At 41.0% G+C, this 18268-nt stretch overlaps 1 protein-coding gene across 4 annotated transcripts in view; it reads right to left on the bottom strand.

The window, feature by feature from the left end:
- The window catches only part of LOC127444565 (von Willebrand factor A domain-containing protein 7-like), a 53157-nt gene that overhangs the window by 8641 nt on the left and 26248 nt on the right, over positions 1–18268 (bottom strand). For all 4 annotated transcript variants that reach the window (XM_051704008.1, XM_051704005.1, XM_051704007.1 and 1 more), the window contains 8 exons: positions 16938–17031; positions 6145–6273; positions 5842–6028; positions 5133–5302; positions 4905–5017; positions 4350–4466; positions 3979–4158; positions 41–173 (listed from right to left, as the gene is read on the bottom strand). In XM_051704008.1, the coding sequence (XP_051559968.1) occupies positions 41–173; positions 3979–4158; positions 4350–4466; positions 4905–5017; positions 5133–5302; positions 5842–6028; positions 6145–6273; positions 16938–17031 (1123 nt within the window). The remainder of the gene's footprint in view (positions 1–40; positions 174–3978; positions 4159–4349; positions 4467–4904; positions 5018–5132; positions 5303–5841; positions 6029–6144; positions 6274–16937; positions 17032–18268) is intronic.

The raw sequence follows: 18268 nt of genomic DNA, 5'->3' as shown, positions 1-18268 counted from the left end.
AGTTCACATTTGTACATACTAAAATGGCCTCTGATTTTACCTGTAGGGCTGTGTAGGGTAAATATGAGGTCACTCCCTGTGATGTAGATGGTAGTGTTGGAAACAGACTCATCCAGCAGGAAGGGAAAACTCTCTACACGTCCTGGATTCCTGGAACGCTGCAGAATTGTTACCTGACAGAAGAAGAAAGAGTGCATACATTCATGTAAAGTAAAGAAATTGCGTGCATTTCATAAACCAGAAAAACTGAAGTTTGACTTAAAGTTCATTCAGTAATTTTTTCCTCATTAAAGCTGCGCTATGGAAGATTTTTCAGTTAAAAATGTACAAAATGGCATTATTGATTGAGTACATAAAAAACTATGCCTTACCCTAACTAACTATGGTAAACCTACAAAAAAATATATATTTTGAGCTGTCGGGTCGGATTTGGCGAGAAATTGCAGGCTTATGTCATTCATCTTAACTTCATTACGTCATGTCCGTAAACACAGAAAAGAAGCACCGGCTGTCGCGTGTTCCAGCTAGGGAAACTACATTGTTCAGTTCAGTCAGTCACCACTGTCACACAGTTCAAGACAGCATCACTGCAGTATGCATGGATGTTTATCTGGTAACTGTTTGGTGAAGTTCTTTACTTGCTATAATGCTTGGATATGTTGTCTGGTAGGGTTGTTGAAGCTTATAATGCTTGTCATGCTCGTATGAATCGAACAATACTTGTGTGTTAACCGATAGCGATGTATCTACATAGTCGGTGAAGTTACTGTAACATGTTTACAAATATTCATGACTTCTGAGTATTTTATAACATTGCTCATTTCTTTTTATAGTGTTATTGTGTGCTGTGCACAGACTTACTATTGTAGTATTACGGTTTTACTTCTGAGACGGTACAATACGTATAATATAAAATAATAAAGTCTTCCATTGAACTCATATCAACCATATCACAAGTTTCACCTCTTAAATTGATAAGTTTAATACAATACAAACATTAATAGTAGATAAAATACTTGAATGATCATATTAAAATATGCTGGTATCTGGTGGGGGTTTGTTATCAATGTAAAAGCGCTTTGAGTGTAGAATCAGAAAAGTGCTAAAAGTGTCAATTTCATTTATTAATTCTAAATATGAATGTTTTTTTATCTTTATCATGGCAAATTATATTTCAGTTTTAAAATTTTAATAGAACATCATAATATCAACATGAAAATAGATATACTGTATCTCCCAGTTATGATCACACACAGGCGATGTCCAGGTAAGCTCAAATCATGAGATCCATCCGCACGGAAGAGCAGTGCTAAAACACAACTCAAGTAAAGTGTTCTTCCGCAAATTGCGTGCAATTTTACGTTTCTACCACAGAAGTCGCTAGAGAGCACAAAGATCCCTAGTGCAGCTTTAAAGAAGATTTACACCAAAAGAAATGTATAGTACTTTTAATAAATATGTTTAAAATCATGTACACCCACATGAGATGAAGACTAAAGTCGTGTCAGTCTCCTAATTTTGTAATTTTTTTATTTTGCACGGTGCTTGTCACGGTATGTAAGCAGGAAGGAGGACCCAAACGCAGGAATATGTAAAATAAATGATTGTATTAAACAAAAGAAAAACAAACAGGCAAACACAAAACTCTCACAGGGGAGAGAAAGCAAACTAAACATAAACCAGAATAAAAATAATAACAAGGACCGACCAGGAACAAGACTAGAACAGGAACTGACAGACAAAACAATTCAACAAACACAAAAGGAAGAAGGCACAATATATAGATGAAGACACATGAGGGACAGGTGCAGACAATCAACATGACAAGGTGCAGACAATCAACATGATAAGGACATAACGAGAAGGAGTGGCAAGAGGAAACAAGTGGGCTGGGTCAGAAGAGCACATGGCTTTGTTGTGTTTTTTTGTCTGCCATACTCAAACATAAAACAGAAATCAACACATTAACAGATAACAAGGAGAGGGCTGTGACAAAACCTCGTCAAAGGTCACAAGGGACTGGACAGGCTCGTCGACAGCCACGGGGAACTGGACAGGCTCGTCGACAGCCTCAGGGAACAGGACAGACTTGTCGATGACCACAGGGAACTGGACAGAATCGTCGACAGCCTTAGGGAACTGGACGGATTCGTCGACGGCCACAGGGAACAGGACAGGCTCATCAACAGCCTCAGGGATCTGGACAGACTGAATGACTTCAGGGAACTAGACAGGCTCGTCGACAACCACAGGGAACAGGACAGGCTCGTCAATGGCCTCAGGCAACTGGACAGACTTGATGACCACAGGGAACTGGACAGGCTGTGCGGTGACCACCATGGTCAGGAGTGCTGGCAGTGACTGGGAAATGGCCTCCATGGCCGGGAATGCTGGCAGTGACTGGGGAACTGCCTCCGTGGCCGGGAGCGCTGGCAGCGACTGGGGAATGGCCTCCGTGGCCAGGAGCACTGGCAGCGACTGGGGAACAGCCTCTGTGGCCGGGAGCGCTGGCAGCAACTGGCGAACGGCCTTCGTGGCCGGGAGCACTGACAGCAACTGGGGAATGGCCTCTGTGGCCATGAGCACTGGCAGATACTGGGGAACGGCCTCCATGGCCGGGAACGCTGGCAGCGACAGGGGAACGACCTCCGTGGCCGTTAGTGCGACTGGGGCTCAGGCACCTTACTCGGCTTCCTTCTCCTCCTCCGGATGGTCAGAAGCACTGCAGTGGGAACGGCCGCTGCCTCCTGGCGGACTCAGGTGTGGAGCTCCGTTTCTTCCTCCTCATCTGAGTGATGGGAAGAGGGGCTGCAGCACCCACCATCGGTGAGGGGTCATCGCTGTCCTCGGGTTGGGATGAAGAGAGAGAGCATTCCGAGACACAGTCTACTGAGATAAAATAATCCCACTTTAAAGCCAATTTTATGGTCTCGGTAAGACTCCCCTCTTCACCCCCAACAGGAATACAAGACTTGATGGGCTCAACCAGGCCTGCCACAAAGAGATAAATGAGGCATTCCTGGTTGAAGCACAAACCCGAGGCCAATGCTAGAAATTCCAGCGAATACTCCCTCACTGGCTGGTTCCCCTAATGGAGACCAAAGAGCTTTTCAGTTTTGGCAGCTCTTTGGCGAACCGGAGAATCAGAAGAAATAAAAACTCACATCAAAACCTGCTGGGTCCATTAGTGGTCAAATCGTTCTATCACGGTACGTAAGAAGGAAGGAGGACCCAAATGCAGGAATGAGTAAAATAAATGATTTTATTAAACAAAAGAAAAACAAACAGGCAAACACAAAACTCACACGGGGGAGAGAAAACAAACTAAACATAAACCTGAATAAAAATAATAACAAGGACTGACCGGGAACAGGAACAAGACTGAAACAGAGGAACTGACAAACAAATTGATTTGACAAACACAAGAGGAAGAAGGCACAATATATAGATGAAGACACATGAGGGACATGTGCAGACAATCAACATGACAAGGTGCAGACAATCAACAAGACAAGGACTAAACGAGGAGGCACGGCAAGAGGAAACAAGCGGGCTGGGTCAGAAGAGTGCATGGCATACAAAAAACACAACAAAGCCATGCGTTCAAACATAAAACAGAAATCAACACATTAACAGATAACAAGAAGGAGAAGGCTGTCAGATCGAGGTCATGACAGGTGCTGGGCAGCCTCATGGGGGCTGCCATGTTGAGATCACTATTTGATAATTCCCCTATTATCGGACACTTCTGCTCAAATTAATTATGGCTGACTGATAATGGCACATTTAAACAATGGCACTGGTACGGTAAACTATTCCTGCATTATGCTGCATCCACCCCACTAGGTGTCAATATAAATCTAATACAACTGTCATTTCAGCAAGTGGAAAATTTACTGATTGCACCTTTAATATGTCAGTAAACATGTATAATTTGTATGGTGTTTACAATGTCAGAGTGAGTATTATATGTCATACCAGGGCTGAAGTAGAGGTGTCAACAATTATGTCAGTGGCTTGAGAGAGGCTGGACTTTGAGACTTCAATAGCTTGACCACCAGAGGCCAAGGCCATGTCATAGTACATCTGAAACTGTGAGCGTGGCTGTACATTTAACGCCCTTCTCGTCCTCTTTGTTGATGTCATGAAGAAAGACACCTGAAAAGAAAGGGCGTAAGATGGAAAAGTGGAAAATAGGTGGGCAGCTGGGGACAATTTTGATGGTGAAGACGGTATGATCAATAAGCAGGATACTTCAGTAAAGATCATACTGTTACATGGACTTCATTATGTTGAACATTTTGATAGTTGTACAAATCCTGTTTTTGTTCTGAAACAAATATTTTTACCGTTGACTTGGTGCTGCGGATCAAGGCGGTGATGGTTTTCTCTAGGAATGTATCCTTAGCTGTGGCATCTGTGAACACATATATATGCGAGGAGGAGGGAGCGCCTGTAAGAGCCAACTGCGAGAGAGACAGGAAAGGAGGACAGGAAGAAAAAGATTGGATACAGTACATTGGAAAAAGGTGCTCCTTGTATTGTAGTGAATAAATGGAGTTAACAGTTTCCATTTTATTTTGGTCTACCACCTTTTGTTATTTTTCCGAAATGTAAATAATCTTTCATGGAAAATCTTAACATCCATTGCAAGTTCATAAGCGCTATGAGAGAAGTTAGTTTGCAGTGGTTCACGTGTAAAAACAACACAAGTTCTTACGTGAAATCGTGCCAGTGTAAGCAAACTTCTCTCATAGCGCTCATGAATGTGCAAAAGACGCAAAGATTTCCACTGAAAAACTATTTACATTTGTTACATCGCATGCCTTCCGAAGACTTGAAATACACATAAGACAGAATGCTATGTGGGTTTGGAACAACATGAGTCCCACACAACACAGTACCTGAAGAGCTGACAGACACATTTCTGGGATGTCCCCACCCCCTGCAGCATTGAGCTTGGAGATCTCTGACTTCATCACATCTGGATCTGTGGTCCTTATTAGTGGTCCAAAATCTACAAATTCATACAGATTAAAATTGAGATTTTTAATTTATTTGGGCCTTGTCTGATTACTTTTGCTTCATTGAGACTAATAATACAAAAAGTAGTTTCAGTAGGTGCAACTCACCTGGATCATTAAACGGCACCAGAATATATTCAGATGGTTCATCTTGAGTTCCTTTCTTGCTGTCGATGATGTTGTAAGCGACTCTTTTGGCCTCTGCAATGTCATTTGACATACTGCCTGTGGTGTCAATGACAAAGGCCAGCACTGCAGATCGTGCAATACCCATCAGCCTGGCAGAAAGAGATGGTTCATTTTAAAGGCAACAATTTCAACACATTAAGACATTTACATTATACTGTATTTAGCAGACACTTTTAGTGGCTTAAGTTACAAGTAAGGAATTCTACAAAGAGAGCATGTTGTTAAGGGAAGTTGCTCTGTTGTGTGTCCTCACTAACTTTCAAAAGCTTTCAAACTTTCAAACTTTGTCTTGTTTTCTGAGAAAATTTTTTTTTTTTATAATAATAATACTAATAATTATTATTATCCAATGGGGTAAGAAAAATAAATGTATTAAAAGCGATTTTTAAATTATTATTAATATTATAGTTATAATTATTTTATTTTATGTTTTGTTTTTTCAAGAATAAACCGCACAAACTTTTGTTAGATTTCTCTAAAAACAAAACTGAATTTGTGATTTTGCTTCTCAAGTAAATGTATCTTGTTTAAAGATAAGATATTTTTACTGTAAAACAAGGCAAAATACTGTTTTTTTTTTTTTTTTTTTTTTTTGCAATATAGAGGTTTACTCCATCTACTCCCTTACCGAAGGTAGTCCTTGTTGCCAATGGCACCACGGATATCTTCTAGCAGGTCCAGGGTGGCCTCAGATGCCAGATTTACAGCACTATTGTGTAGCTCAGAATTATAGGAAAGGCGCTCATCTTTACTGATCCCACCACGAGGATTCTGGCTACTGCTGAGATCAGTATCCCCACCATGGCTACATTTACCTTTGCCAGAGAGATAAATAAGATGTAATGATAATATAACATTTGTATTATTCAAGAGCAGAATGTTGTGTGTGCTCAAGTGTTCCTAAAGCTACATTTATGTACTGGCTCCTCACCCTGAGGTTTGTCAGAGGAGAACAAGCCCATGTATCCTGAAGTGAGATACTTCCCATTCAGAATGGCAGGCAGAAGAGGGTTTGGACAGCTGCCACTGGCACAATCACTGCATGTTGGCATTGTAACATCTGCATGCAAACACATATGCACATATTCACGTCAGTGTTGTAAACAATTCATAATTGAATTGAGAACATCTTTCAAATTATTTTTTAATTCCTGAATTTAAATTACATTTACATTTACATTTAAAATTAAATGACATTCAAAGAAATTCATATTATAACTGTTGCAATGGTAATTTAATGGTAATTAAATTTTTCAGTATGAACTATCTGTAAGAATGTTATCATAAACGAAATATGTGTTTTTTAGAAACATAGACAATATTAATAATCAATATTTGTGTAATGTTTAATGTGTGTTCATGTATTTCATGTCTTTTATTTTGTAAAGTTTATTTCCTGTTTCATGTCATGTGTCCCTAGTCAGGTGATGTCCTGTTTTCCCTCCAGGTTTATGTGTCTCGTTTTCATTGGTTCATTGTCTTGTTATCTTGTTATCAGTTCTGTCTGTTCATTGTATTTAAGCCTATTTTAAATCTAGTAATCATGTTTTCCATTGTCTCTTGTCAGGTATTGTGATTGGTAACGTTGTTATGTTAATGTCAAGCCAAGTTTATGTCAAGTTTAGTCAAGTTCATGTTTTATGTTTCTTTCATGTTTATTGTTAGGGTTTTCTGGATTTCACGTTTAATAATAAATTTGCACTTGGGTTCTTCATTTCATCATCATCGTCACTGCCAGCAGTAACATTGTTACAGAATACCTGACTGACCAAAACGAACCCAGCAATCCAGCTCCTCCGCCTACGTCAGGGGAATCGTCCCCTGGAGGATTATGTGGAGGACTTTTGCGCTCTGGCATGCCAGGTGGATTTTAATGAGGTGGCCCTCAAGGAATGTTTCCGATTTGGACTGAATGAGCCCATCTCTTTTCTGATGCCAAGCGGTCAGAGTACCCACAGCCTGGCTCAATATATCGACCTCACCAGAGGCCAGAGTTCCACGACATGGCCGCCGAGCCAGAGTTCCACGTCATGGCCGCCGAGCCAGAGTTCCACGTCATGGCCGCCGAGCTAGCACCATCTTTTGCCCTGGATCCTCAGCCTGCTCCATGCCATGTCACAGCAATGCCTCAGCCTGCTCCATGCCATGTCACAGCAACGCCTCAGCCTGCTCCATGCCATGTCACAGCAACGCCTCAGCCTGCTCCATGCCATGTCACAGCAACGCCTCAGCCTGCTCCATGCCATGTCACAGCAACGCCTCAGCCTGCTCCATGCCATGTAACAGCAACGCCTCAGACTGCTCCATGCCATGTCGCAGCCATGCCTGAGTCTGTTCCATGCCATGTCATGGACACATCTGAGCATTTGGACCTGGAGATGGTTCCTGCCCTTGTACCCACCCTTAGTTCTCCTGAGCAGGCAAGGGGAACTTTCAACCCTTCGACCCCACCTGGACCCTCTGAGCCCTGGACTCCTCCTTGGCCTGTCGTCCCTCAACATCGCCTCGGCTCTGCGTTCCCTCGGCTGCACTGCGGTCCTTCAGCCTGTCGGCTTTTCCGGGGTCCCTCGTCCCTCCGGCTCCTCCTTGGTCTGTCGGTCACCTGGCTCCACCTTGGCTCTCCGATCCTCTGGCTGTGCCTCGTCCCTCCGATCCGTCAGCTCCACTGAGGACCTCCTTCCCTAAGGCTCCGCCTTGGTCCTCATTCCCACCGGCTCCGCCTCAGTCTTCCGATCCCCCAGCTCTGCCTTGCTCCCCCGAGCCTCCAGTGCCGCCTTGGTCCTCCCTGCTATCGGCTCCACCCTGGCCCTTCGAGTCTTCGGCTACTCACTGGGTACCAAGTTCCATGGTGTCGCCCTTCAAGTCTCTCATGGCTCCGCTTTCCATGGCTCCGCCCCTCAAGTCTCTCACAGCCCCACCTTCCACGACTCCACCCCTCGAACCTCTCAGGGCCCTACCTTCCATTAACTCTGCCCTGGTCCCATGCCCCACGCCCTGTCTCGCCAGGCCACGCCTCACGCCTCAAGGCCCCCCTCCCCCCAGCTCCCTACAGAACTTTGGATCTATGTCATGTTTAATGTGTGTGTTCATGTTTTGGGGCGTCGGGAGCCGCCCCTAGTGGGGGGGATATGTAATGTTTAATGTGTGTGTTCATGTATTTCATGTCTTTTTTTTTTAAAGTTTGTTTCCTGTTTCATGTCATGTGTCCCTAGTCAGGTGATGTCCTGTTTTCCCTCCAGGTTCATGTGTCTTGTTTTCATTGGTTCATTGTCTTGTTTTCAGTTCTGTCTGTTCATTGGTCATTTTTGTCATGTGTTCTCCCATGTCTAGTATTTAAGCCCTCATGTTTTCCATTGTCCCTTGTCAGATATTGTGATTGGTAACATTGCTATGTTAATGTCAAGCCAAGTTTTTGTCAAGTTTAGTCAAGTTCATTTTTTATGTTTCTTTCATGTTCATTGTTAGGGTTTCCTGGATTTCACGTTTAATAATAAATTTGCACTTGGGTTCTTCATTTCATCGTCATTGTTGGGCCTCCTGTGTTCAAATAAAAGACAAAGGCAGGCCTAACACAGTCGTAAAACCTAACTCAGGCCCCCACATACCAGGTCGTAAATCTTACTGATAAAAACCGCGCCAAAATCAAACAAAGGTAGTCCAAAACAGACTACAAATCCTATGAAGCCTTGCTCACTAAAGGATCGAACTCTCAACTCCTATTGGATGAGGGACACAACAGAACGTCCCTCAAGCATGACATCATCAGGAGTTGAAATACCTCAGAAATGCTTCCGGTATTTGCTTCCAGCAACTTTGCTCGCCGTGGGTAGACACAGCTCATCGCTGCTATCAGGTGCAGTCTCGTGGCACAAGGAAGTAACGTCCGACTTGAAACTGTGACCATACAATGTCCATCTCGCTGGACGAGTTGAGATTACTCTGTGTTCAACCGAACACTCCGCATCTTCATCCGTTTGCCTGCAGAAGTGAAGAGAATAAAGATTTCTCTTCCATCTTCAATCAAGTCGATGTTTCTGATTTCTCCGCCAGCCCACCGAGAATGCAAACGACAGAGCGAGGAAACGGCCTCCCATCATCACCCGAGCCTCGAGGAACCAAGTCTGAGTTAAAGGACAGATGAACACACATTCCACCTGCATCCTCATTCGATTCAAGTAAGAGGTTTACGTCTGGGCAGAGATAGAATATTATAGTGTGTTATTCTTGTGTTTCAAGGTTTTTGCTTGTACAGTTTACGGACCGCCATGTCCGCTCATTATTAATACTCAGGGTATTAATTATCACAAATTTGATTTGCTTTATTGTGGTCCAACCAAATTGGACTGTTGTGCATTTTCGCCATCGCGGGTGAGACCAGCAAACTGAGTTTATCCATTAAAGAATCAAAGAACGCGGGACTGTTTACGAGCCGTCCACCGCGTCTCTGAGTGATAAACTAACAGCTGCTTTCTCTCCCATGATCCCGAAATCGGCTTTTGGGCCGTCGCTTAATTTTCTCTCTCTCTCTCTCTCTCTCTCTCTCTCGTACTAACCACACACACACACACGCAACCCTCCACAAACATTCTGGTACACATTTTTGGCTAGTAGATAGCTTTGTGATAAAGTTCAGCTTTGTCCCTAAGCTACCATTGACTGGTTTCTCTCCGCCCACATTTGCAGTCATATTCCCTGGCCGGAAGTCTCGCATGACATACTCTCCACGAGAGTCATGTCCACCATTTTGTGCGCGTCCCTCCTTACACACACACACACACACAGACACACACACTCTCACACACACACCCTCATGTGTTATAGGATTATTTTGATTTCCATATCTAATCATATCACTGTTTAGTTTGTAGTTGTAAGTCAGAAATTTATTGACTGCATTGTATTAATTATTAATTGATATTATTGCATAAATAAACTTTGTTATATTACAAAGAGAAGTGTTTTGGTTTGTTTTGCATACACCTGTGTCATGCTGACGGGATGTCAGTGCTCGGATTCAAGCCTTCATTCATTGTTTTTTTCCCGAAAATCTATATTCTTCGGATGTCGATTTTCCTAAGAAAACAATCTAATATTGAGACTGTTATACTATCCGGTTATTAGTCCCTAATTCCAGGGTGGTGCCCCGTCAATGTTAATACTTATTAATATTCTATGATTTTTGTTAATTGATAATTATCTTTGATGATTGTTGAATTTGAATGATCAATAAGCTAGTGTTAATTTTAATTAATGTTTCATCTATGTTAATTATTGGCGATTATCTTTGATAGTTGTTGATTTAAAGGATTAAAAAAAACTAACATTGATTCTCATCAATGTTCTATTGATTTTAATAATTAATAATTATCTTTGATAATTATTAATTATTGCTAATAACCAAACCGCTCCTAAACATAGCGCCATTTACTGGAGACCCATATGAGGTTTTAATGAGTTAGATTCAATTAATTAATTTAAATATTAATTAATAACTAAATAAATAATTATTAATTATTTCTGATAGTAACACTGATCTAAACAACCAGTAAAGCCCTACATAATAATTGGTGCCCCGTGTGAGGCATCCTACTTTGTCACAGTGTGTATGCATAAGAATCCAAAGTAATAACTTGAATCATTACTTCAAAGTTTGGTTCTGTTTGACAGTTTACTTCTCAAAACTTGCCAAACATAAGCCAGTGTGGTGTGAAAGTGCTCTTAAGAGTGAATTAGGGGTTGGTAAAATTACGATAGTCTGCTTAAAACCTGCTGTTGTTATTATTTAACTCCTAACGCTTTCACCTAGATGTTACAGAGAGGTGCCAAGTCACTTCATTGACGTCCACCAAAGAGAGAACGCAGTGAAATTTGCACATAACATAACAGTAGCCTGTAAGCCACAGGTCGAAGCCTCTCACATGTGCGTTCGTGTCAGCATTATAGAAACTGTAAAACAACAAGCTATCAGAGCCACTGTGTCACAAGAATTTTTACTACCCCAGTAAAATGAGTCACCAATCACCCCGCGTGACTGGAGCTGAAGCTCCACAGAGGTTAATTGACCCAGCACTGCAAAATGTAGTCGCTGCTGTCCTCCGTCTCTCTGTAGAGGAGAGAGATAACCTTAACGGCTACAATATTAGTCGTTGTGATGAAGCATTGCAGGAACTAGTTGATTATGTCAACAACCCGGTCGGGAAGCCAAAGAGCACAATCCTGGACCTAGTGGGCCAAATGTTCCTTCTCCACCACCGCAAAACCCAACTGCAAACCGCAGAGCACCAGGCCCAGCTCGCCCAGCTGCAGAGCAGCTACCAAGCGGTGCAGAGGGAAAATCTCAGCCTGCACCAAGACGTTAGGTGCACCCAAGCTGAGAAAGTCCAGGCACAGGAAGATAATGCCCGGATGCAGGAGGAAAATGAAACCCTGCGCAGGCAGCTTCAAGCTGCCCAGCTAAGAGTAGAGTCAGATCTGGTAAGTGCAGCTGAAATGCACAGCACAACATCTGACATAGAAGAGGGCCCCCTCTTTAGCGATACGCATAGGAATGTGCCCCTGAGAAAGCCAGGGACACACGCTAGGAGCCGAGCTGCCCCTAGTGGTACAGTCTCTGACTTCATCCTCCAAGACACCTTTCAAGCTCCTCCAGCAGCCTGCTGGTTGGATGCAGGTGCCTCTCCTTATAGTTGCCCCCCCAGTCAGTTTTCAGTCACACCACCGTGCATTTCAAATCGACTGACTCCACACCACGGAGGGGGGACAATTATTTTCAAGCCCAGAGTGGTGTAAGTGGATCGAAGATCCCATTAGCCAGGGAGCTGTACGCAACCTGGGGTCCACCCCCACCATGAAGGGGAGGAAGTTGTCCTCATCGTTATAGCGATCCGAGTGACTATGGTGTTTCGGTTGACTCGGACGACCCGTTTTCATACCGACACCAACGCTTGCGTATCCGACAACTCGAGTCCCTTGTAGTGGACATAGAATGCTTTGACCCAAGTAATCGAGATTCAAACATCGACAATTATCTTAGGGAAATTGAGCACTGCCTGACTGACTTGACTTATGCTTCATCACATGAAAAACTCAAGCTTATATGGAAGACCACAGTAAGCAGTGTCCATGCGTTCATGGAAATGCTACCAACTGGTACTCGAAACCGCTACTCAGCTCTGTGTAAAGCCCTACGCGAGGAGTATTCGCTGTATATCGATGGAGCCTCCGCTACCATAGCTGCTTTTGCCATCACCAGAAGAGGCACGAGCCTCCATGTGAGTATTATAGACACCTGAGAACCACGTACTTCCAAGGAAGTAACGCACCAGGTCTGGAGGAGGAACGAGCTTTCAAGTCTCTTTTCCTTCACAACCATGCAGGAAATCAGAAGATATGCGCAACTGGCATGGGAGACACGCGTGCGCCCTGTCCGAGGGCACGAAGGCGATGCCGGAGTCCTGGGGATCCAAGCCTCATATGCAGACCTAGCGCTTGAAGGCAACAAAATGCCTCACGTTAAGGTGAATGCTAGAACAGGACCCCAGAGGCGCCTATCACCCCACCAGCAGGGTAGGCAACAGAACCAGGGAGTTGATGACCAGACACACCCACAGGGTCACGGCAGGCCTAAACAACAAAACGTTCGCCGGCCGAAAGGAAATGCGCGGTTCGAACAAAAACCCAAACAAGAAGGTGGGTGGGTAGAAAAGGTTTCAAATCCCCTCAGAGAACAAAATTTGAGAAAAGAAATGGAGAATATAAGGAGATACTTGACTGAGTTAGTAACTAAGCTTGACATGCTCTGTTGTTCACCAGGTCCGCCGACCTCCTCAAAGGAACACGGCACTGAAACCCCGTCAGTATGACTAGACGATGTACCCCCTCCCGTTAACGCCAAAGTTTACTTTGTAGGTTGGGAAAAGGGGAACAGTGTCCATGTTGCTCCCCAAAACAGTCACTCCTAACATGCCACACCTTCCTTTTCTGACCTTCTTGGGCGACCTGTACCGTAAGGGCAATGCCTGACACATGGGTCATTCAACTCCCACGCACTACTTGACACCGGTTCCGAAATAGTCTAATGGGTTCCAACACCTGTGCAGAGGTGGCTAGAGCAAAGCTCTCCCTTGGCAAACCGTTATAGACAGAGACCTGCAAAGTAAGCATCACAAGCTACACGCAAGATAGGTCGTCTATCACAAAACGGGCCTGGATTGACACCTTTCAAGGGATGACACTAGTACACCCTGTTTACATATGTCCCATTAATACGGAACCACTGTTAGTTGGCCAGGACCTATTGAACCGATTGGCTCCACTCATTGACTGCCATCGTGGACACGTGGGCTCAGGTTGACATACCGAGACCACTTGGTCCAGAAAACAGTTCACCATCTTCAGATGGACAGGTCACCGTCGTCCAAAAATCCAGCAGGGACGACGACTCCAATAAGAACAATTACAGGGCCTAAATAAAACCCTTCAGGGTACTATAGTCACTGTAAATTTGCACTCTGTTCTTATCAATAACGCCTTACACGCTTTAGGGACATTGTCAGAGAAAACAACTTATGTGTGTATCGTTAGAGATCTAATGCAGGACCTCAGGGAAATTAGCTCCTCAGTCAGCAGTCTGAGTGGTGGAAGGATTCCAGCTTACCTGGTCTCCCTAGACCTTGTCGAACAAATCCTTAGATCTGCTTCTATCTCCATTGTGCAGCCTTTACAGATACACCTGGCATATAGTTTTGGCATTGAAATTCCAATCCATGTAAATCCTCAGAACCTCAAAATAGGATTTATCCTCAATCTACCATCATAGAAAGGGAGAATATATACAGACTAAAGTCCGTATTTAATGTTGGTTTTCAGAGAGGTAATGCACATATTCACCTCAAAACATCACCAACACTCACCTACCATGATGAGGACCCCTCGCTCTACCTTATCCCTAACCTTAGCATGTGTACCAAGACAAAGGACATTCATTGGGTTTGTCCAAACGCAACCCCTTTGTTAGAGAGGTGACTAACTGCCTCTTCGGCCTAAGAGCTGAATTCTCTGAACAAGTGTCAAGGTAGCATGTCCATCAAAGATGAAGGAACAGAGAGAAGGGTAGAGCGAGCAGGCAATTGCTGGCTCGTTAACACCAGCCACCGAAGTCATATGACTGCCATGATACAGCCACTAAACTAAGGCTACCAAACCAAACAGTGTTCTTAATGGTTCCACGAGGAGCCACCGTGCACATTGACGATATTGTCCTCCATGTCAAGGGCGACAAACATGACACAGAAATTGAGATCATGGACGCATTTAGGGGTCACAGCCTCACCGTTGATGACACCCTTCGACAGCAGCTTCAGGCTGAAGGGACGAAATTAGTGAAGTTCAGTCATGCTGACGGGATGTCAGTGCTCAGATTCAAGCCTTCATTCATTGTTTTTTTTTCCCGAAAATCGATATTCTTCAGATGTCGATTTTCCTAAGAAAACAATCTAATATTGAGACTGTTATACTATCTAGTTATTAGTCCCTGATTCCAGGGTGGTGCCCCGTCAGTGTTAATCCTTATTAATATTCTATTGATTTTTGTTAATTGATAATTATCTTTGATGATTGTTGAATTTGAATGATCAATAAGCTAGTGTTAATTTTAATTAATGTTTCATCTATGTTAATGATTGGTGATTATCTTTGATAGTTGTTGATTTAAAGGATTAAAAAAAACTAACATTGATTCTCATCAATGTTCTATTGATTTTAATAATTAATAATTATCTTTGATAATTATTAATAATTGCTAATAAACAAACCCGGTCCTAAACGTAGCACACTACATTTACTGGAGACCCATATGAGGTTTTAATGAGTTAGATTCAATTAATTAATTTAAATATTAATTAATAACTAAAGAAATAATTATTAATTATTTCTGATAGTAACACTGATCTAAACAACCAGTAAAGCCCTGCATAATAATTTGTCATTGCCAGCAGCAGCATCGTTACAATTTGAAATGCCACATACAGAAATGCTTATTTAATCAATATACATTTCATTACAATTAATAAATTAATTCATTTAATGGACCATGGTAGAATAGCACTTCATTTCCCAGAATACTCTAATTTACCCCAAACGGGAACGTCAACATTTATTTGTATAAATTAGCCTGAAAACAGTGTGTGTTGGACATTTTGTGGTGCTGTATGGCAAAATTCATTTTTGATGGCTGTGTTAATTGTTTAAAAGTATGTAACTCTAGGTCAGATAAATAAACTGGTAACACTTTCTATGAATCCCATATTTATAATGCAATGTAAAGGCATTATAAATGCATTATAATGCATTCATAATGTCTCCTGTTATATACATTATAACTCTTCATAAATAATTGTAACCTGTTATAATATATTGTAACACTTAAACTATTATTACACAATCAACATCCAACTTTATCCTCAGAAGTTGCAATGCAATATATATGTATGTATATATATACATACTGTATATATTAGGTATTGTATAAGTGCTGTCATGCAAAAGCAGAATAATTTAAACAGTTATAAGGCTTTATGTCATGATCATATACCATTAAGTGGTCTTGGCCTGCTTTAAGCAAAGTTCTAAAAGTAATGTCTTCTTATAAATAGACATAACATAACCTTGTAAAATACAATACTTTCAAGCTTATAACATGAACGTTATGTGAAAATGTACATAATACAAAGAAACACTTTTCTGAGTGCGAGTGACATGTTTTAAACTTTCTTCATGTCTCAGAATTTACACTGAATTTGTGTTCCATTGTATTCTGTGCATTTGCATATAAATTCCATAACCACTTAAAATATCTTATGGATGTTTATAAGAAGACTTTACTTTTGTCACTTTATCTTAAGCATACCTACTACATATAATACAAATATATACAATACATTATACTGTAACTTCTGCAGATATAATTTAATGTTAGACATGTTATAATCATTGAAGTCTAATATATGAATAGGTAAGTATTTTAATGTATTCAAATTGAGGTTAAAATTATTTATGAGAAGTTACAACATATTATAACGTGTATTATGAGACATTACAAATGCATAATAAATACAGGGTTCATAGAAAGTGGTACTAATATGTTTAATCAGTTTAGAATTTTTAAGGCTTCATAGAAAGTGTTACCAATTTGTCTAATCAGTTTATCTTTTTTTTCTACATACCCAATAAATAGGCATGAATAGTAAATAATTTCATAATTGTTTTTTAAACAATTTCAATAAGTTTAATTAAGTTTTGTTCAAAACCTTTGTATGACTACGATAAATTACTTTGAATTTTTTTAATTGCTCTTTCTGTCGTTCCAATTCAAATTCCAATTGAAGTTGAAAGAGAGCCAATTCAAATTTTTCACACTTCATCCATTAAAAGATATGCAATCAATGATATGCCCTCAATTTAGTGATTTGCTTCTGTTTTGTACCAGTTCCAAGAAAATTCATCACATGCAATGTGATATTTACTCTCTGGTCCCTGGTCATCTTATCAGTTATGAACAAAGTCATTTGTTCTCTTATCTCTAGTCATCATTTTAAAGATTGATTTTAAGAGCTATTACACAAGAACATTGGACATGTCAACAATAAAAGCCTACAGAATGGTGTAATCTTATGTCTTTCACACATATGACTCTTTCTCGTAATCACACCCACGGACTGTCTGTACCTGCAATGTTCTCAATGTTGAGATCCGGTCTGATGAGGTTGGCATATGGACTTTTGTTACCTAGTTCAACCCAGTTACTGTGGCTGTAAAAATCCTGCAAAAACAAAAAATAAAATAAAATAAATTAATAAATAAAATAAATAAAAAGATTCATAATGAATGCTTAGATTTAGATTTTGTTACATATTAAGCACTAATTTTATCAAACTATTTTACACCTGCCTTGTTTCACCTACTTCAATGGAACCATATTTAAAGGAATAGTTCGCCCAAAAATGCAGAAATCTATCATTATTTACTAATTATGCTGTTATGTTATGCAATGTTATGCTGTTTACACAAAGCAGAAATTTTCAAAAATCAAAATACAGGTCTTTTCCATACAACAATTCATCATGATCATGTCTAAGGTCAAAAGAGGACAAAAAAGCACAGTAGTCCATGTGACACCAGCACTATATTCAAGCGAGGATTATCAATGAAAAATATAATACATTTTGGTCTATTCTTCACATAAAGCAATCATATGACTTCAGAAGCCTTGGAATATAGTGCATAACTCATATTGACTACTTTTATGGCGCTTTTGGAGCTTAACAGTCTCGGTCACTATAAACCGTTGTTGTAATTATGCAAGTAATGGACCCACTTTATATTAAGTGGCCTTAACTACTATGTACTTAACCATTTGATACAATATACTTATTATGTACATACATGTTGTTGCATTGTAATTACATTTAAAGTACTTGCATTTAATTTAATTTGTACTGCATTAAGTGTCTAACTAGTTAATCACAAGATTTTATCTGCTAATTTGTGGGTAAGGAACATTTACCACTCACTGCTTTCTGTAAAGTGTCATACCTATTAGCCAATCAATCGATAGCAGCAGTCTGTCAAAAAGATAATGTAAAGATAATGTACACTGTTTCATTGTACACTGTTAACTTTACCCCTAACCCTAACCCAACCCTTACCCCAAAACCTAACTCTAACCCCAATCCTAACCCTACCCTTACTCCTAAACCTACCTGTACCTCAATCTCAGTAGCAGCAAATGTGGGCATTTTGCAGAACAACATGTAGTTACACAGTAAATACATAGTCTTTTATGATTTAATGTTAGTACATAGTAGTTAAGGCCACCTTAAATAAAGTGTGACCCAAATGACTAAATAAAGATTATAAAAAAATGTCTCCTTTATATTCCACAGAAAAAACAACAGCAATGGGTTTGCAACAACATTAGGGTGAATAAATAATGACAGATTTTTCATTTTTGGGTGAAATGCTCTTTTAATTATTTCAAGTTTGGTACATAAGTATAA

The sequence above is a fragment of the Myxocyprinus asiaticus genome, chromosome 8 (assembly GCF_019703515.2).
Source record: "Myxocyprinus asiaticus isolate MX2 ecotype Aquarium Trade chromosome 8, UBuf_Myxa_2, whole genome shotgun sequence".
NCBI classification, from domain to species: Eukaryota; Metazoa; Chordata; class Actinopteri; order Cypriniformes; family Catostomidae; genus Myxocyprinus; species Myxocyprinus asiaticus.
Note: the sequence above shows the minus strand (reverse complement) of the source record. Positions and strands in the feature narration are given on the sequence as shown.